Source organism: Thermobia domestica, chromosome 11, assembly GCF_964235325.1.
Source record: "Thermobia domestica chromosome 11, izTheDome1.hap1.1, whole genome shotgun sequence".
NCBI classification, from domain to species: domain Eukaryota; kingdom Metazoa; phylum Arthropoda; class Insecta; order Zygentoma; family Lepismatidae; genus Thermobia; species Thermobia domestica.
Window position 1 is genome coordinate 209,697,563 of NC_137464.1, and position 23,126 is coordinate 209,720,688.

At 32.6% G+C, this 23,126-nt stretch overlaps 1 protein-coding gene across 1 annotated transcript in view; it reads right to left on the reverse strand.

The window, feature by feature from the left end:
- Positions 1–2,191: 2,191 nt before the first annotated feature.
- The window catches only part of LOC145664697 (uncharacterized), a 205,984-nt gene continuing 185,049 nt past the window's right edge, over positions 2,192–23,126 (reverse strand). Inside the window, exon 4 of the mRNA XM_081731558.1 lies at positions 2,192–9,933. Coding sequence (XP_081587684.1) covers positions 9,930–9,933 — 4 coding nt within the window. The 3' untranslated portion in view covers positions 2,192–9,929. The remainder of the gene's footprint in view (positions 9,934–23,126) is intronic.

Consider the following 23,126-nt stretch of genomic DNA (forward strand, 5'->3'; position numbering starts at 1 on the left):
TTATCACTATCGAACGATATTTTCTTCTCGATATGAAACACAAATTTAACTTATATAAAATGAAAAGATACGAATGCTTTATCATGTTGCACATTTTTATAATTGATTATAACACCATTCCAAATTTATATAGTATTTAAGTGAAGCAGTATAAATAGTTTCTTAGATTTGTATTTATTTCATAACTAAAAGTGTAAATGATGTATTTTATTTATCCTTTAAGGGCTTGTAAAATAATAAACGTTTTATTTTGTTATACCAGGTATATTGAAACGTCGATTCATAAAATATAATATCTTAAGAGCACTCACATGTTGGCATTAATTCAATATTTCATAATGCTTGAATATCTTCAATGAATCAATAACTAAGTGTTATTTTGTAAAAGTAACATAAGACATGAGATAACCGTTTGTAAATGGTTATGTTTCATACACCGACGGGCAATATTGACAAGCAAAAATTTACAGTGTAGTTATATCTTTCTAAAAGGGAACGTATTGAAAACATACAAAACAATAACATTCGTACTTCTTGAAGACCAGCCCATTGTATTTTCAAACTGAATCTAAACAATTGAAGGTATCCTTTTAATTTTAGTGTGATCACCTGCACTATTGTTACTTTTTATTTCCTATCTTAAAAATTATAAAGCAAAAGTATGCCTTTAATCTTCATTTACATAATTACAAAGCATTATTCTTCTCTATTTTAATAATAATATTTTGTTAACAAATTATATATAATAAAGAAACTGTATAAATCAAATATAATAAATATTGATGAGTCGAATTAATAATTTACAGTAAAGGGATTCTAAGAAATTCAGTAACACGTGTCTATTGTAATAAGTAAAATATTCCTTATCAGAAGCAGAGTGTAAAAATTAATATTGGATGTTAAGAATATTTCTGTAAAGAATTGAAACAAAAATCCTTTGAAATGTGTATACTTTAAATACATTTATAACAAAGTATTCGAACCGTTTTATTAGTTCGAATATTCTTAAAACAAAGATATTTAAATATATGTTCTTAAATATTACAACGCGGATAATTATAAAAATAAAACTTGCTTGACATAAACTGCAAGAAGTCTAAATGAATTTGTGCAAAACTTATCAATGGAAATTTATAAATATTGTCATTGTTCTTGCCTCATTTCTGAGAAATTGGATCAGTTTATTTCATTGGCTTTCTTGTTCCCATGGAGCATTAAGTAATAATTATCTTGGAGTTTGGGGGGAAGAAACAACTATTGAACTAGGAATGATACGCGGCCAGACTTAATCATTTTCTTTGAAAATTGAATAAATAAAATACTTATTACAGATATAACATCAGACATGTACAAAGTAACAATTAGGCAAGTGCACTGGAAAAAGTCTTGTTAAGGTAAACAACAATATATGTGCAGTTCTTACGTGGTGCTATAGAGGTACAAAACGTTATTTTAACAAGCCTACATGATACCTAAAATTTTTCAACTTTTAACTTTCCGACCAAAGCTTTAAACATATACGTACTTCAGATTACGTTATACTAAGAACTAGTTCCTTATTGAATGTCCACAAAACACTAAATGTTTCATAATAACTGCCATTGAATGAATATGAATCTAAGAAATATGAATAGTTTCTATATCTAAAATTCTAAAAACCTCAAGTAGGCTCTTAACGTATTATTTTGATTATTTAATTGTTTATCTAAATGTACTTAACGATTTTTTATATTATTTGATTTTACTTTAGTTTCTCTCATACCTGCTTTTGAGAATTTACGTTAATAACAATATCATTATTTTTAGAAAATAGAAAATAGTATTTTGAATTTTTTAGAAAATAAAGTTCATTTGTTTATCTCAATCTTTATAATTAAACGTACATGTTCAGAGAATGTAGTATAATACAGACAACCAACGTTTAAATTACTGAAAGTATACGTATGTAAACTTAAAGCTTATTAATATTTTATTAAAAATGTTTAATTTTGTTATTCGTTCTTAATCTTATATATCATTTTAACGAATTTATTTGCATTTCAAAAGAAACATATGTAAACCACTCAAATATAGAAAATTATTTTATTATATTGAAAGAATTTAATACTTGCATCTCATCATTCTATACATGTATTCTTAATTAGTTTGACATCAAGAAGAACATATTGAATTAAAAGACTTTGGCTCTATGTTATTAATACCCTATTAATAACACTGCCATGCTGTGAGAAGTCATTTTCCAATTAGCCACCCTATATTTAGAAACACATAGCAGTGTGTTTTTATATAAAAACAATTGAATATAACTAGACAGAAGCCGGCAACATGATCGTAGTAGACCTGCACTCATCTACTTTTCGGAACAATGTAAGAGCTTCAAGCCGATCAATACATCAACATAATTGCACCGCTACTGCAGGAACGAAGTGCATCCGACTATTGGTACCATAGTTGGAAAATTGTATCCAAAATCATGGAAAATACTGATGCATGAGTACATTTACTTAGCTTGGCCGATTTTCGACGAGTTGACACCTATATGAAGCTCATAGAGACATGTTTTCAAAAATACAAAAGAATGCTTCTTATACATTCATATATTTAAGTTTTCACGAGCAAAAATCATTGTAATAGAATGTTTTTTTAGCTCAATATTGAGTACATATGTGTTAATAAAATCTAATCATTTCTACATTATCAAATAGTTGTCTTTAGCTCGGGCTTCTCTCCTTGCATCACTCTCTAAAAGTACTCTCTAAACGCATTCTTCACTAATCTGTCATAGAAGTAATACAGATAAAGCAACTAAAGGAGGAAATCTTGTTTTAAATTATGTACGGTGTATTTGGTGACATATAGACGGAAGAAATAAAACAAATAAAAATTGCTCGATAAAATATTTCAAATTTTAAATTAACAATCAGTTGTGAATATAACAACAAGATATTTAAATTGAGACAAGCATTAAAATTATAATTGAAGATAACAGTTTATCATGACTCTGACGAAGGCATAGGTTAAGATAGCGAATCGATCACAAGGTAATATTTGATTAAATATACACGACGTACAGCACATTAACTTAATTTTATTTCAATAAATATTCATCGTAAAAAGTATATATAAAGGTATATTCTTTTCATCCATTGAAGACTTATGTAGAAGAAATCCTATGTATCAAAATATACAGTGCTATGTGTATGTAAATATAGGGAATTTAAAATGATTTGCATCATCCTTGAATATTACTTGTACAATAAATTATAATAAAGCTAAAGTTTCACAAATTATCACATTTCATACCAATGACATGAAAACACAACAACAATTATATTCTTTTCTCTATACAGAATATTAATGAAGATTTAATAAGACAATGAAAGTCTGAATTATTGTAATAAATTAATTTCATTAGACAAGAGACAAAGAACATTTTTCATTTAAAACTTTGGTAGAAGAAACGTTTCTTTTGCTTTCACAGAGTAAATACCGTTCTTTCTTTTAATAAAAGTAACCATCAAAATATATGTTTAAGTATTAAATGTAAAGATAGAATATGTTTAGGCAGTTTAGTCAAAAACAAAGCAACTATTGCTACGGTTTAACAATGAAATTCAGTCTATGTTATTTTGATCCGCTAGAGGAAACGTTAGAATGTTTCTTATATTTTTCAAAAATATCATCTTTCATTATGCAGTTTTTGCCAAAATTCTTCTGAAAAATATCAATACTTACCATCTATAGGTTATGCAAGGTAGCCTGTAACTTTTAGTTACATTACAAACGAAATATACGAAAAATGTCTTTAGATATTAAACCTATTTCAATTTGGCAAGTGAAAGACATATCACTAAATAAATATAGCTTGAAAAAGCATATACAATCAGTATTATATTATCTTTTAGCTTAACAATACATACTCACAAATTTCCTAAAATACCTCGTTGTGCATAGAATTTTATAATTTTGTACATATTCTCTCAACAAAACTAATTACAATTAAGATTTTAACTGATGATATAAATTAAATTAATATCAGCATTTTTGAACAAAATTATCATTAAGTAACTTCAACAATCATAACATTTAAAGTTATTGTATATAAAATACATAAATATTTATTATGAGTTTTATTACTTTATTTATCTTTATTTTTATGTATACTTTATATATATATGAAAAAATCATTTAACTTCACTTCATTCATTTAACATGTAACACGCACTCAGTAACAAATTTATATTCTAAAATTTTACTATTTGTATTCTAAAACAATTAAATATTTATATGTAATTACATACAATATTATCTCACATTCATGCCTTATTCCTAAGCGTACTTAAATACGTGTGTATATATATGTTTAATATAATGAGCAAATACAAGATGTCGTCATAATGTAAACTTACATTCTACGCATAACTTGATCAAACACTTTTGTATTAAACATTTATTATTTTTACTTATTTTGAAGTTTAAATCCCTGAAGATTATTGAAGTAGTTTATAACAATGATGTGGTCCATTTGCCTCTAACATTCAGAAATTTAGAAGAATGAAAAGAACCATGAAGAACATTTAGTAAATACATTTCAGAATAACTACAAATAAAGCAGAAATTCATTGCAACAAGACGAATTCATAAAAATTTTGATTCAGATCTCCACCATTCTCTTTCTTAGAGGGTTTAATTTACTTTAAAACGTATGCTATTTAAATTTATTATCATAGATATTGCAATATAGAAATCTTCAGGTAAATTTCTTTTAATAAGTTGTTTATGTACATACAGATAGATTTTTGCAAAATCAATAGATTTTTAGAAGTATAAACATGAATTTTAAAATGATATACAATACGATTGTAGGTAGTGCCATATTTATATACATGTAATGGATTTTTCGACGAATATAAGTATTCAATATCATAAATAAATACGTTGTGTCGAATCTCATTAAATATTATTTAATTACTTTGATTTTTTATAGACATCTAATATTGTTTCTACGTTTAAGTGCTGAAAACAATCAATATTGGCTTATTAATAGTGCAATTAACACATAAATTTTTGCAAACATAGGAATTGGGTAAATATATATTTTTAATTTCAACTATAGAGCATTAAGTTTTGTAAAACCAAATTTGTAGCTTAAATATTGTATATTTCAAGAGTTTATGATGTTAATATTAACCTAAAATTAATTATTAGTTAAATCAAAGAAACAAATTTTATACAAAAGAACCTAGTTTTTTATTAATGCATGACAGTAAAAAAATAGTTTGACACGTTTCTAGTCAAGATTAATGATTTTAAACGTTTTAATATAATATGTGATTTTACTAGGAAAATGAATATAAAATTTTATATTTATACATAGGTTGGATAAAAAGTTAAAGCAACATTGTTCTCACGTCAGATGGCTGTCTTAGAGTTGCAAAATTCCGTAGCTAATAAGAAAATATGTGGCATGAAATGTTGCGAATGGTAACGACTGTGTGTTATTCAGTCAAAAGCAACCGTGCTCTAAAGTATAAGAGGAAGATGTAAGTGCCATAACAGTATGCCTCAGAAAGACGAACAACGTGCGCGGATTAAGATTGAAGTACCACTTACAACAATGTTTATAGGGACTTCGTGACGACGCTTTCACTAAAATGAAGGAATCACTTGCAAGAAGCACTATGACAGAAGATTCGTACTATATGGCGGTCCCTCACATTATCATACATTGACGCGCAGACTGTGTGTGACACTTTTTACACGTGTGGCAGAAGCTGACAGAGATGGAAAGCATTACATAGAAGGAATGTAACAGTTGGTGTTCTGTGCATAAAGCCAGCTAAGAATTATAACAATGTTGACATTACATTTTAACCATCCCTTGTATATTCACAGGAAAGAAGGCTTAAATCTCACAGTGGTAAGAATAGCATTTTGAAGGAAGAAATGAGAAATATTAAGTACTAAAAATATCTTACACAAACATTAAAAAATGTGAAGAACGGTGTACGTGTGAACTGAGAACAATGTATTAAATGTTTGCAGTATCAAAGTTATATTTTGAAATTTATTTTGTAATCAGTCTTAATATTTAGAGAATAAAATTGCAAAGAACAATCATGTATGTTTTATGTTACAACATGTACATCGTGTAACTCGTAACGAGAAACATAAAGAGTTACGAAGTACTATGTAACATCAGTAATTTGTTTTTTTTTTTCAGAGATATTGGCGAATTTTAAAAAAATGGTCATAATTTAAATGGTCCACTATTAATTTTAAGAACGTGGAAATGTGTCTGACATTTCATATTCATTAGCTCATAGTAAGTTCTAGTTTTATCTCGTTTATTGGAAAGTAATAATTTAATTCGTATTTATGTGGTTATATCATAATATATTCCATATTATATTTAATTCGTCTGTATGCTTGAAAAAGTGAAACGTTCACCTCAGGTTGAAAAACAATACGCGTCTTAATTTTTATCTTATTGATTAGAAATTGACATTTCATTCACTGCATTTTGAAACCCATTTTAGCTTAGGCTTTATAAATATTTCGTATCCATAATACTGGTCTGCTGAATAACAAAACATATACAGCGTATTTAGAAAAAAATCTTGTCAATCATCTCTCTTAAAAGCCCTGGCTTAAGGAAATCAAACGTATGTTGACATTTTAAAGGTAATTCTTTAAAAGCAAAATAATAAATTGTCCTATGCATAGGTGTGCTTATACAGAATTTTAAAGATAGATGAATGACAAGATTTTCCAATAAGACTATACATTATTATTCATTTGATGGATTATTTTATTAACGTTGAGCAATGTGTTCCAACATATATATAATAATCAAAAAAATTTCAAGATAAGTTTTAATCTTACCAACTATTATACCATTATCATGCCACTCTACGAAGTATCTGGACTAGAAAGTAACATACTGAAAAGTATATGTAGCAAAGAAATAACAATAATAATTTTAATCATTTTTATATGTGGTAAAAGTTGATAAAAGATACAAATATTACCAAAAATTCTTTAAGAGAAAGCATGAGAACTGCAATTGCTGATTAAGATATTCGATTTAACATGGATCATAAACATATTTATTATATATATCTCGAACCTATGAAGTGTTTTAAAAACTAGCGCACTAGTCCAATGTAAACGATATATATGTTAATGCAATTTTACGGATAGAAGCTTCATGTGACATATTAAAGTTATAATTTATTAAAACAAAAGGACAATTGTCCAATGTAAACGATATATATGTTAATGTAATTTTACGGGTAGAAGCTTCAACTTTCATATTAAAGTTCTAATTTATTAAAACAATAGGACAATAATTCGGTGTAAACGATATATATGTTAATGCAAGTTTAGGGATACAAGCTTTATGTGTGAAATTGAAGTTCTAAATTATTTTTTAAAATGGCACAACTGTTCAGCATAAGCAATATGTATGTTAATGCAACTTTACGACAGAATCTTCGTGTGTCATATTGAAGTTCTATTTTTTTTTAAAAACTGCACAATAGTTCTGTGCGTAAACGTTATATATGTTAATACAACTTTATGGATAGAAGCTTCATGTGCCATCAGGGACATTCGGTCAAAAAGGTATAACAACTTTCTTAGGCTAACTATCCTAAGTGAGGTTTCCCTGCGATTTCCTCACTTACACAAGGCAAATGCTGGGATGGAATCTAATATAAAAAAGATTCCAGGCCGCTTTATTTCTTCCCCATTTCCCCGTATAGTATGATCGCCATGGGACGTCATCTCTCATCCGTGATGGGGTAAAATGGTCATAAATGCTGAAAGCCCAAAACATAATTCCTAATTCTAATCCTAATATATTAAATTACAACTTCAATATATGATATGAAGATACCATTGGCACAACTGCATTAACTTATCTGTTGCTTACTTTGCACTATTGTGCCGTATAAAACTAAAATGATCATAGATCTGTAGAATATAACAAAAGTTTTATGTCAAACCAAATCTCTTGGTCCATATTATCAGTATCCTCTAACAAGTAAAGGGTCCCAATGAATGAATCGAGTTGCGGGATGAGACTTAGTGCGCCTGATGGAGGATGTGAAAATATGTATATGTGCAAAGTTATAGCGGCTCAGCGCCATAAGAAACGAAGGGGGAGGGGTCAAAGTTGGTGGGAGAAGGGCTATGCTATGTTATTTGGAAGATTTAGGGTCATCTTTACAGTTATTTACGAAAATCGAGGAGACTGATACTTGTATGTAGAAAGCTTGGATTATCAAAAGAAAAAAAAACATGTAAATTAAATGTGTCTACAAGCCAAGAAAACTAACAGTAAAATTTGATAATAATAATGTAATAATATACAACTTGGTTATCAAATTTCATTGTTAGTTTTCTTGGATTGTAAATATGTTTAACTTACATGTGTTTTCGTGGTAATCCAAACTTTCAACATACGAGTATGTCTCCTAGATTTTCGTAAATAACTATGAAGATGATCCTAAATTTTCCAAGTAAGTGCAGACAATGATCACTAAAGTTCATAATTGACTTTGAGAACATACTGGACCTAATTGATATATCATATGACTACTTTTCCATTTCATAAAATTTCACAATTTCAAAATGGCGGCGGAGGTTCATGATTTACTCTGCCCATTTTTCTTTCGCCAATATGTGAAACTACTACCATTTGCGTTGTCTATCGTTCACTATTTTTACGATTCAACAGTTTAGTTCATGTATTTTAATAACATAGCATAGCTCTTCTTTCACCAACTTGACCCCTTCCCCTCCGTTTTTATGGCGCTGAGCCGCTATAACTTTGCACATATACATATTTTCACATCCTGTATCACGAGCACTAAGTCTCATCGCGCAACTCAATTCATTCATTTGGACCCTTTACTTGTAAGCATCCTGTTCAAAACATTTGAGATTGTTAAATAGTATTCAGGTAAATTTGTATCTAGCAAGAATTAATGCTATAAATTATAATACAAATTGTATCCAGGGAAAATATAATACAGATAAGACATACCTAGGTAAGACATACCTAGGTACAAACTAACTAAATATATAGAATTTCATCAATGTTTGGAATTCTTTTATATTTTGCAACGGTAAGTTAAACCGAATGCTGGTATGTGTTTGACCGCAATGTTCGGTATATTAAACATCTAAAAAAAAGTGTTGTTTAATAGTATGAAGTAATTCCTTTCTGGTTCATATATTCATCAATCTGTACATGTGCAAAACAGGACTGAAAATGTAGTATTAATAATGGTAATTTCAGCAGTAAGTGAGAAAAATATTTAATTACTTAATTTTTATAATTTAAATCTTAACTAAACACTATTGCCCTTATGAATAACACATTTTTCAAAGCGTTTTTAAAGATTATTTTAAAGTATAAATTTCATAAGTTTGTTGAATAAGTTGACCACAAATAAAAAATAAGAACAAAACAATAATTCTTTCAACGTACATGATATGTCCATCCATACACATTGCTGAAACATAATAGACCCTATACTCTTTCCCGAATATACTACAGTCTTTAATAAAAAGAGGTATTAATATTCTTTTAAGAACGATTCTTTGCATGTTATGATCTTCATTATTTCACAAGTAGGCCACATATTACCTAATGCTATCCATGAGCAAATGTCAATAGATCGTTAGAAACATTGTTCTTCCTTCCGTTTAGTGGAAGAAACAGACTTCTGTTCATTGATGTAACATGCTGCTTTCAATACAGCCCAATTATCTTCTCTAAGATGTTTTGGCACAGCATCGTCTACGCTATGGTGACATGATGATCCGGTTCAGCTGACCAGCAATTATCAGAAAGCCAGCATCCAATGACTACTGTGATAACTCCAATTAGAAGAGCTAAAACTATGTATATTTCAGCGTTACCTAAAAATAGAATTAAAATGATGCGAGTTAAAAATATATTATTTTTATCACAATAAAAATATCACTTTTAAATATTACGATTGTTTGTAGTGGTTAAAGTTGAATACTGATCTGCAATCTCTTTATGAGCTTACGACTAATTCTATCAAATATACTATACAGAAGGTTTTTTTTTCTTTTTATATAGGACAGATTTTGAAATCCACTCACTATAATGGTAAACCTTGTCACCACAATCTATATTCTATTAGACCTCCAGACTACCACCTGACTTCGACGTTTCCACAGAGCAAACTCCAGCGAAAAACTAGAAACTGAATTTAGACCCACCCCTATCTACTAGTTTACCCGAAATCAGCAAGTATGAGCGGACTCCAATGTTTGAGACGTCTTTTCAACACGCCAAAGTGGTTTGAGTCCATTATATTGTCATTAGAGATCTCCATGGGAATAGCTTGAAACAAAACGACAGAAATTCATAATTTCCGTTCCATTTCCTGACTAAAACGCGGAGATATTCTGTCAGTGTGATTTGAAGCCTTGTGCATTTGGATCCTCACCTCATATCACAATGAAGTACTATTTGGCAATGCAAAAGATAAGTATCATGGTGAATTACTGGAAGTAGGTTCCCTTTCACATTTGAATCAACCTTATTTATCAGCAACTTTTTCACATAACTGAACACCGTATCAACCAGCAACACACGCAGGACGAACAAAGTTGCAGCGGCTCTTTATTACGTTGTATCTGAACACTAATGTGATTTCCAAGAATGAGATTAATGTATTTTTCATTCACTATGACGACTGATTATCAATTTGTTCCTGCCAATTCATACAGTTTCCTGCCGTTCATTTATCGCTCTGAAAAATGGCGCGAAGGCAGGTGATGTTGGCGGGCACTACGGACACACCTTAGACGGAGACATATACATGTACAAATAGTTGTGTTCCCAGTTGAGGGTACCGAATACAATCGCTGGCTCATCGCAAGTCTTTTAGGTGTATTTCCTCGCAAGCTAATCAACATATTTCCAGCAGTACTGCGACTGTCATTTTCCCTGAAGCCCTCTTCCTGGTGCTTTTCGTGGGTGAATATTCCACCATGGGTTCCTGGTTTGTGTAATGGGCGTAATAGCTTTCGCAGTAGTCACTGCAAGTGTGATTTTATCCTCCCGATACTCTTTCCTTATGTGTATAAAGAGAAAACGAGTATGGAAAAAGGCCATGACATGCTTTTTCCAGTAACGATTTAATTTAGGCACCTACAACTTCAGACATATTGCTGCTTATAACAGTGGACACATCGTTCTAACGTAATTCCCCAGATGACAGTTGTATTTTTAATTTAGTCGGGATAATAAGAACATTCTTGTGTATACTTTTTACTTGGTATTAACTTGGCCGTCTCCATACGTCGGCCACCTCATCCACTTGGTGTTAATTTTGTAAACCAGTTGCGATTAACTACCTTAGTATCATAGAAATTATAGCATCAAAACTTTATTCTATGGTTCTCATACTTCTGGGTTTTCAAACAAAGATTTAATTTCCAGGGGGTAGGCGGAGGGGCAAAATCGTATTTAGGGGGCAGGTACTTTTTGTATACCAAGTATAATAGTTTTATATTGCATAGCCTACGTTACAATACAATATGTCTGGGATAGACCCGTATTTAAGGGTAGGAGCACACGAAGAGGCCCCTTCAAAATTTAGTCGTGCTCCTCAAGTGAAAGATTAATTCAAATTTCTTGGTAAGTTTCGTATGAGGTTTATTAATTTAGAAATATTGTTCATCGATCTATGCTCTTTCGTAATTCCAAGGCTCAAATAAGCCAAAGGCAGGAGTGGTGACACAAAAGGACAAGAACCTAAATACGAGGGACATTTAACCTAATCTCAACATTATTCACTGATGCTTACACTAGGTGTGGCATCACTGATAAAGGCTATTTGAATAAATTCTATGATGTAGTACATAAAAACAGTAAGAATATATATTAATTAGATCATTGTATATTTTGTTCGACTGTCCTTTCGAACATTACTACGTTACACTCAACATGTAAAACATATTTTTGGTGAGAACCACCATATTAATAAATTAAATAGTTATAAGAGTTTCACAGCTATTCTTAAAACAATACTTGGATTCATACTTAGACTAGTGACAATTTTTTCTTTCATTTTTAAATCGATACTCCATATTTGTTCCTGCATCAAGGTAATGTGATTAAAATTGTCTTATAAATAGCTTTTGTTAAATGGTTTTACTGGAGAATCTTAGATGGCGAAAACAATTTAAACTTTGGATTTAAATGTACATTTATTAAAAAACAAAAAATCATATTTTTGCTTTCGAGCAAAGAAAGGAAAGAAAAATACTGTGGTCGTGAAACAATTGAATTCGAGATTTCAATAGATTTACATGTTACATGCCCTGTACGCTGGTCTCCAAAATTATTGTCGCATGTCTATAAATATGTTGTTGTAGAAATATAATTTGATAATGAATTCGCCCGGTATTTCTTATAATGTTAGTATGTGTATAATCGGCAAAGACATGTATGTGGCAAATTTCATGTCAAAAGAACAGTAAATGAGAACAATAAAACGAAAATAAAATTTTCTTGTCCATTTAGCAACATTTTATTTTACCCATTGTAATTCTTTTCCTAGGAAATTTACCACAAATATACAGATGGTGATCAGAAAAATGGAAACACTGAACGAAATTGCAACTTACCAGATTAATACGGTGTCGGGCCACCTTTCGCCTTCAGAACAGCCTTGATGCGACGTGGGATGGAGGCATAGAGGTCGTGAATGGTAGCAAGTGGAATTTTACACCATTTCTCGTGCATTGCATCGGCCACTTCTGTGAGAGAGGATGGTGGTGGAAATCGTAGCCGGAGTCGTGTTTCCAAGACGGACAACAAATGTTCAATTATGTTGAGATCTGGGGATTGGGCGGGCCAGGGGAGGTGTTGAACTTCATCCCGATGTTCCTCAAACCACGCTGCAACAACGCCAGCTGTGTGAATGAGTGCATTATCATCCTGGAAGATGGCGTCATTGTCCGGGAACAACATACGGACCATAGGATGCAAGTGGTCTCCTAAAATTGCGACATAATCGTTGGCAGTGATTCGTCCGCTAAGTGTGACCAGAGGACCCAATGAAAACCATGATATTGCTGCCCACAGCATCACCGAGCCGCCGCCATGTTTCACAGTTGGGCGGAGACACTGCAGATCATAAGCTTCTTTGAGCGTTCTCCACACATAAACACGGCCTCTGGTTGGGAATAGGGTGAAGGATGACTCATCCGACCATATCTCACGTTTCCAGTCCTCAACGGTCCAAGTTGCATGGTCGCGTCACCATTTGCGGGGTGTGAAAGCGTTATGGTCCCTGATGAGCGGTTTGGCCCGTGCAAAACGACCCCGTAAGTTCATGTCATGTAATTCGCGGCGAACTGTGATTGTCGAAACAGGGTGGGGGAGGTGCTGATTGAGTTCCTCCGTCACTTGCTAAGCAGTGGCACAACGGTTCTGCGTGACAATGCGCTTTAATACCCGGCGTGACCTGTCACTCATGATTTTCTTCCGACCACTGTTCCGCTTCCCCGATGTGGTTTTCCCCTGTTTTGTGTAGGCCGCCATCACCTTCGACACTGTCCCACGCGACACACTTAACATAGTAGCCACTGCCGTCACACTCACTCCACATAACCGCACACCAACAATTTGCCCTCTTTAAAAATCTGAGAGGTCTCCCATTTTACACTACCTCCGTCTGCTGCAGCCACTGGACACTGTTGTTCCACTGCGCCTGGCGTAGTATGGAGATCGACCTAACACACCACCACCAGCGGTCCGGCACTGCGGAAGCCACGACACCACTGCCAACCCATAGATCTGACGTGTTGCCAACTACAGGTGTTTCCATTTTTCTGATCACCATCTGTACATTTCCCGATTATACACATAGTATCCGTATTTGCAAAATCATTATCAAATTATATTCTCACAAGAAGGCAGTTATAGATATGCGACAATAATTTTGGACATCAGTGTACATACAGAAGAAAGTGATTTGTAGACATCTGTCTGTATGTTCGTCCTGATGCCAAACCGTTCAACGTATCGAGACCAAATTTTAAACTGAAAGTTTTTATGTAATTCTCCAGGAGCTGGGTCAAATTTCCTTCCCACACCTACAATTAAGAGTAGTTTACTGAAGGGTATTAAATTTGCAATTTTCTCAAAAACACCTCTAACAATTTTGTTTATAATTCATAAGTCAAATTTCCAATTACAACCTTATCCTGTGATATAAGCCATATCCCCGGAACAAAATCAAGAAAGTGTAGTTTACTCTTGGGGTTAGTTTCTTTGAAAGATTTTCTGAAAATCGATTCAGGCGATTTTTTTTTCATATTTCATATATAAATATGTCATTAATATCCTAACAATGTGACATAACTCATTTGTCCCGAAAATTCAACAAGAGGCAGTTTGTTCTTGGAGAGGACTTTTTGAAACGATTTTCTCAAAAACGACTCAGGTGATGTTCATATTTCATAAATATTGAATTAATAAGCTGATAATATGGCTTATCTCATTTGTCCTGTAAAGATTTACAAGGGGTCGTTTATTCTTGAGATGTAGTGTGGGCGTACTAGCATTCAAGGTAGAATTAATTAGTATAAAGCTGACTTTGGTCTCATTTGATACAGAATCCATCCAAGATTGACACATTAAAAGCCCACCGCTATTCAAATTGGGATAATGTGAATACAGGGTGGTTCAAAGTTACTGAAATACCATGCAAAGTTCATAAAATATTGTATAAAATAAATGTGTGTACTAAAAAGTATGACTCACATGAGGACGTTTATTCTACAAATTGGAAGATTGTGCAGTTTTACACAAGTGCATGCTTTTTTCGTTCCTTTGAAGTCGTGTCCATGTGCATATATTGGGTGAAACTAAAAAGACGTTCTTGAAATGAAAAGTCATTACTACCTCGAACGCTTTAAGTCTACCTAGCATGTCTGATTGAGCAAAGGTATAATGGTGTGTTTTCAAAGAGGATTTTATAATTTATAAATTTGAGGCGCAACCTTCACAGAAGTTACAAACGTATTTCTGTCTTTTCAAGCTATACTGTAAATTAACATCTGTTATATGAAATGGCTACCTGACGAGAATATTCAGACGTTAGCCCGCAGTTGGACAATATGAGGTACCTAGTATCAAAATCTGCCACATCCATTTCACTTAGTTTCGAGTATTCTCGCAAAACGTGCAGTGAAGCTCCATATACACTCGTACAAAGTCCCATATTTGAACTAGTTTTTTTTAGTATGAAATATTAAGCTTTCAAAACAAAATTCTGTTTCCATGGAATTCCTTTAGATCAAACATATAACAAGCGATATATAACTCAATTTAGGTTAAAAAATGGATTTGACGGTTTTTGATACTAGATGCCTCATATGTCTCATAAGTTGCAGTCCGGATACAAAGACTGTTACCGTGCTACACCAATAGTAGAAGAATTAAGGAATATAAGAAAAAGCTACAAACACCGTCATCTAAAAGGAAACTCATCTGATCTGTGTCTGAGTTCAACTGAAAGTCGAATTTCTTATTTTGTTCTGAGAGAACCGACTTTCATAACCCAGAGCGTCAACAGTTTCACATAGTTTCACTCTACAAATTCACGAGAATATTCTTTCCCACTGCAGCAGCCGAAATGACACGTGGGAGTGGAAGTTACGGAGAAACCACATACTTGTGCTGATCTTGTAGCTGAAGTTTACGAATTTCGCCTGAACAAAGTATGTCCTGTGCAAACGTCTACAGAAGGTAAGAAAACGAATAATCCAACGGAGTATACACCTGGACAGAAAGTGAATAACGAGAAACACGAAGCATTTATTTTGTTGTGCGAGTAACTGCAAAATAAATCAGACTGGGAGTTTATGACGGTAACTGAGCTCTGGCTGTAAAAGAGGAAATTAGTCCGTGAATTGGCCAAGGCAAAAATTTATAGAACTCTGTGGCAATCACCTGTATTTTAGTACTGTTCCTGGTAAGCCAGAAGTTCTATGATTGCGTGGCAATGTGAAGTATTTGATCCAAAAGAACTGGTGCACAAAAATTATAACGATGAGAAAATTCGAACAATGACATTAGAAGCAAAGATTATAAAGGCGAGATTCGTGAGTACGTGTACAATGTTAAAACTTAACCTGATATGGAAGAAATGCGATATCCCAATTTAGGCAAGTCAGGGCTTCCTACATCATTGCAAACATTGCTGCAGTACCTAATTCCTTCTGCGACGAAAGAGGCGTCACTTGCTCATGTGACTATCTATGCTTGTAGACCGAGATCTACGATTCTCCCAACGATGCTTGCTGTAGGAGTGCAAATGCATTATACATTTAGAACTTGCTGGCTAATAGAACAACTGAACCAATCACTGATTGTCAGTGTCTTACAACGAAATCATGCGTTACAAGCAGTCGGTAGTAGCTTCTGATAGTAACGACAACATCTTGAACGAGTTCTATACTGTAAAGTTTCTTCAGTGGGCCACAGACAACATTGAGCATAACATTAGCCACTGTTGCGTATAAGCTTACCCCTATGCCAACATCATTGTTCAAAGACGGATTCATGTAGAAACCAGACAAAAGAATCCTTGCCACAGTGATTACAAAGGTTGTTACAAGGTGCCCTAATCCAAAATGTAAGATTAAGTTCATTCTGAACGTTGGAGCAGTACTTCATCGAGTTCATTGGCGAAGAAAAATTCGGAGATGCGAGTGGATGATATTGTCAAGCAATATCGCTTATTCGTATTGTCGACGTCTGAACGTGGAGTTTCCACTGCATTTGATGGATATGGCAATCCGAGTACGAAGAGTCATGAACGCGATAGACGTAAATGTTATAGTTATGAACCAGATGTGTTTTTATACTCCTCTATAGACATCTGCATCAGCCAGGAAACATTTTTATCCAGTACCACAAAGACAAATGTGTTGCTCTTCTTTCTCATATCTTCAGCAGAATGTATATTACTACATCTTTGCTTGAATTACGTGAAACAACAATAATATTTTGTAGCATCCTGTATGTGTACATAGACCTGTAACTAAAAGAGGATATATATATATATATATATATATATATATATATATATATATATATATATATATATATATATATATATATATATATATATATAACTGTACAGTCTATAACGATGATTCTGCGGCGAAGGTCCTCAGTCATATTTATATTTATAACAAGCTACAAAATCACATAAAACTGTTTATATGGCATTTAATTTTCCTTCTTTTTATTCTGGCTCACAATTACTAAAATAAATACACACCTTTAGAGATTATGTGTATATCCTTTTTCAAGATGGTTCCGGAATTATATAACTTATTTATAATTCGTTGTTATGACAACCTAAAGACAAAAACTCAAGCTACAAAGTCACATAAAACTGTTTATATGGCATTTAATTTTCCTTCTTTTTATTCTCGCTCACTCGTACTAAAATAAATACACACCTTTAGAGATTATGTGTATATCCTTTTTCAAGATGGTTCCGGAATTATATAATTTATTTATAATTCGTTGTTATGACAACCTAAAGACAAAAACTCATCAAATCACCATATCTACATAATATATAATAATAATGTTAGAATCAATCTGATTTTTATCTGTTTCTTCTTCCAACTGGTTGGTGCATATTTTAAAATCACACATTGCCCGGAAATATAAGAAAAGATAGACAGAAAATACAAGATATCGTTACAAGTCTCCCACTTTGAAGTGATTAAAGTCCTCATGTGAGTCATTTTTTACTACACAAAGTTATTCTTTATATCATTTTACGCGTTTTATATGGTAATTTCAGCAACTTAGAACCACCCTGCATACATTATCCCAATTTGGATAGCGGTGGGCTTTTAATGTGTCAATCTTGGATTGATTCTGCTCCAAATGAGACCAAACTCAGCTTTATACCAATTACTTCTAGGTTGATCCTATTTTTCAGCTGGTGCGCCTACACTAATGAGTTTTTTCCGGACTATTTTCTGAAAATCTCAGGCGATTTTGTTCATATTCACAAATATATATTTATTAATATTCATATAATATTGCATAAATAACTTCCATGAGAATTTTCACAAGTGAAGGTTTACTCTTTGTGTGAGTTTTATGGCAGCTTTGAGAAATCCAACTTCTGCATATTTATTTTATATGCAAATATTTCATCAATAACCTCTATTCTATCAGTCACTTTCAAGAGATAGGAAAAAAAATGTACAAGAGATAGTTTACTTTCCGGAATGGGTTTTCTTTTGGTGAATTTTTCTGAAAACGCCTTATAATTTTGTTCGTACTTCAAAAGAAAATGTTTCATTAATAACTTGCAGCACACCAAGATTTAGTTTAAGAAATTAGAGCGAGAAAGTTTAGTGCAGCGGCCCATATCTTTCATTGTGTTCAGTGTTGCCAACAAGTTGATACAAAAAGTCGCTAAATTGGAGATGAAATGACTCCTATTTTATGTGAAAAGTCGTTAAAAAAAATGTTCGTCGAATTTTGCCTCATATATATATGTTTACGTTATCAATTTAAGCCATAGTACTATCTACGCTACAAGAACGTATATGAAAGACTCAAAGACTCATATATATCTAACAATAATTTCATTTTTATATATTTTTAACTTTATGATCAATTTTGCTTCAACGAAATCAAAAATGAGTTTAGAAAAACGAACAAAATTAAAGGTCTAGAAAAAATCTTACTTCATTTCTACTCACGCTTCTACAGATAATCTGTTTCCTATCGGTAATGTATTATTTGTGCCCCTAAACAGAAGCTCTGTAAACTAAAAGACATTAAAAGCTGAATTTCGTCCCCGTTAGAAGAAAGGTAAGAGATAACAGCAAGCAAAGCGGGAATATAGAGATAAATGTTATGTACTTTCCCAGCTCGTCAACACCTGCACTGATTCAAATAAGCAAAAGGAAAATAAACATATATATGAACTGATTCGAGTTAATATTACTTATTTTATGACAAGTTGTTCTCAGCGCAAAGTAGCTAGATTTGTAAGTAAGTCGCCAAATCGTCATTTCAAAATCACCAAAAAAGTCGCTAATCGGAAAAATTATTTTTTGTCGCTATCCTGGAAGACAAATCCCCTAGATTTAACGAATTTTCCCCCAAATTGGCAACCCTGATTGTGTTAAGAAATATTACTCACAATAAGTTAGTGAATCAATGTTGAAAGTATTAATTTGAAAGAAACTAGGATTGGGGACCATTTCAACCAGTATTTCAGTTCAGTTGTTAAAATGTTCCTCAATCAGACATCTCTCCCAAAACATAGCCCACTAATAATATCTATACTTATGACCGTAAATTCCATGTTACTAACACCAGTTACTTCAAAGTAAGTAGAATCTGTTATTTCAAAATTAAACAATAAAATTTCCGCTGGTATTGACAAAATCCCTACTTTTGTGTTAAAAAAGACAGCGAAAATAGTAGCTTCCCCACTTGGCTGTACCATCAATTCATCTTTTCAAAATGGTACATTTCCTACGTAATTAAAACCATCAATCATAAAACCATTACACAAGAAAGGAAGCATAGATAAAGTTGCAAACTACAGAAAAATGTCTCTTACGTCAGTGTTCTCTAAGATATTTGAAAATGCTTTCCTTTCTAGGTTACGCCAATATTTAAAATCTAATATTATTTTCTCATTACAGAATGTTTTTTAAAAGGAGAAATCAACCCAAACTGCAATCTACGATTTCGTTATGAACGTCATACATGCTATGGACACAAAATGCTATCCTTTCGGTATCTTCTGTGACTTGACGAAATCATTTGATTAAATACGGTATCAGGGGTATAGATACGGTATAGATACGGTATCAGGGGTATTTCATTATTGTGGATAGAATCCTATCTCTCGAACAGAATACAAATTGTAGAAATATCCCACCTAAACCAAGAGTCGAAATATATGAGTAAGCACAAATCAAAACCTGACTACATCAACGTAGGTGTTCCACAAGGATCAATTTTGGGACCTATACTGTTTCTTCTCTACATAAATGATCCGCCAGACCACCTTAGAGAGACTAAACTTATTGTATATGCAGATGATACAAACGTCATTATAAAATCAGAATCACCCAAAATCCAAAAGAAAATAGACAACAATATGTCACAAGTAGTTTCCTGGTTTGCAAATAATAAATTATTTCTAAACTCAGACCAATCCTGCTTATACTTCCATTCTAACCACGCTAAATTGACATCATATCCAGTACTTCGAATAGACTAGAAAATATCAAAGCCAACCGAAAAGTCAAGTTTCTTGGTCTTCTGATAGATAATAATTTGTCCTGGTCTCAACATATTGCAAAATTGTGTCATGAATCATCCTCTGTAATTTTCCTAATAAGGTCACTTGTTCCCATTTTAAGCAGCGAAGCAGTACTAACAGCTTACCATGTACTGTTCCACAGCAAAAACAGATATGGAGTAGCCTTTTGGGGTTGGTCCACTGAATTTAAGAAAGTTTCTATACTCCAAAAGAAAGTGATAAGAATAGTCACAAATACTTCATTTTATACTTCTTGCAGAACGCTATTCAAAGACCTAAATATTCTTACACTTCCTTCGTTGTATATATACGAAACATTATTTTTGGTCCACAAGAAACAAGAACTGTACAAAAAGAATTCAGATAAACATGGATATAATACGAGAACGAAGTCACATCTCCAAATTCCTCTTCATAATACCACTTTGTTTTCGAAAACAATTGCATACAAAGGTGTACAACCCTTTAACTCTTTGCCTAATCAAATTAAATCTCTTTCCAAACATGAAAGTTTCAAAAAGTCAGTGCGTACTCTGTTGCTAAACCACTGCTTTTATAGTGTGGAGGAATACTTGCAAACTGATCTAGGTTCTGCTAAGTCGTAAATTTAATTCTTGTACATATTATATATTTTGTATAATATATTTTGTATAATATCATTGACATGTTCTACACCATATGGCAATCAGCCAATGTAAATGGTCATTGAACGCAATAAAATTCAATTCAATTCAATTCAATCTAAAGAATAATTCTTTTAAATTCTCGAGGTATATTATTTTATGTTGGTGTTTATATTTCTATCTAAAGTGTGAGTGTCATTACAAGAAAAGTAAATATTGTGAGTTTAAAGTAGTGGGGTTTCGTGTAGTCATCTTTTCAAAATAGTTTGGATTAGTTTGTTATTCACTGGACAATAGAACCAAATGCTCAAACCAATGATCCACAAATGATCAACATAAACAGTCACAGTGACATGCTTGGTGTTAAGGATTCAGTGGATAGTATTCAGAGCAAGCAGTAAGTGCAAAAGCTACAACCTCAAATTACATTGCACAATTAGGGACAACAGATCTGCTCTACCCAATCTATGTCAGTACATTAAAACAAAGTTCGGTGAAGAGGAACGCAGTTTCCAAAGGCCTTAGAATAATCCTATTTAAAAGACTAGACATTCTGCTATCATTCTAAGAAGTTTTTAAGGATCAGTCTATGGGATCAGACTTCTACTGTGACAGAATTTCGCAATTGAAAGTCTGTATTGGAGTGGAGGAAATGATTTGATAAGTATGTTTCCTCTTAAAGTCACATAGAAGCAATTCAAATTTGGGAAGAAGTTAAATTAAGACTGTATGCAGGGGAAAAGGTGTTAATATCAACCTAACAAGAAACAAGTATCATGTTAAGTGAGTTACCATATAATGGGGACTGAGGATGTGAACTCAAGGAAATGCCAGAATTAAATCATTATGAATTAAGTTCTACTGGGCTTTTTACAGTACTGTTTAAGTATACAAGGTGAAAAGGATTCGAAACTGAAGTTCATAATTATATATATTCCTCAGGGTCCGCAATATACGTCACCTGAAGTTCAGAACGAAATAATAGATGTGTTGGCAGAGGTGGTACTGGACAACATAAGAACAGAATAAGATGAAAGTGAATTACAGTTTTTTCTTTGAAAGGATATGAAACACAAGACTCCTCTGATGTGGAAAATTTCCCAGTAGTAGTGAGATTTATGAAAGAAGGAAAGGTGTATGAATATTTATTGAGTCTTTTTACATTATCGGATTTAAAATCTGAAGACATACTAGGAAAAGTTTTTGAAGCTCTGTCGAGAGCAGAATTTCGAAAAGAAGAAATAATTTGTCAGTGTTATGTAAGAATGAAAGGAAGGTCTTCAAAAACTGTTAGAAGAAGAACTTCAAATTCCAGCCCCTTACATTCTTTACTATAATCATCAATTCGTGCTGTAATAGTTCATACTTGCTCAGAAATCCTTAATGTGAAACAGTTTGTATTTTAAATCAACCAAGTTTCTATACAAATTTTTCAGAAACCATTGAGTGTCACAGATGTTCGAAAGCCAGAAGCTTAAGAGGTTGCTGGATCAACGATGGACTGAATGGTTGGAAACAGTGAAAACTATTCGAGAGAATTTTGATGATACAGTATCTGTTCTGGAGTTTCTTTCTCAAGGGGAATTAGGTCATGTAGATACTCAGTTATCTATTGAAGCTAAGAGACTTTTAAGAAAATCTTGCATATTAGAATTCTATTTCATTACTATTCTAATGTTACAAATTCTTTCACTATTTGAGTCAGATAATAATGCATTACAAGACGGAGAAGTGCATCTCGGAAAAGCAGATTACGTTGTGAGGCCCTGTCTGTAAGTTTTGGAGCAGAAATGATAGTCTGGATGTGACAACGTGCTTACTACAGTCAAAGAAAAATTACAGGAGGTTAGCACTAAAATATCAGATCCTAAGATGTCTTCGTTGAAGCGAATTCGAAAGATTCACACGTCTTTAAAAGATCTTGTTTCTACATATTACTCAAGATGAAGCAATTCACCTAAAGCAAATTTTAACGAACATAAATTATTACAAATTAAAGAGAGATTTGTAAGGAATAATGAACAGTATTTGAAATTCCTCGATAGTTCGTTGCCAGAATCAGAAACATTTTTAACAGTTCCTAGGTATTGCCGCCATTGAATCTCCTAAGCGCAAT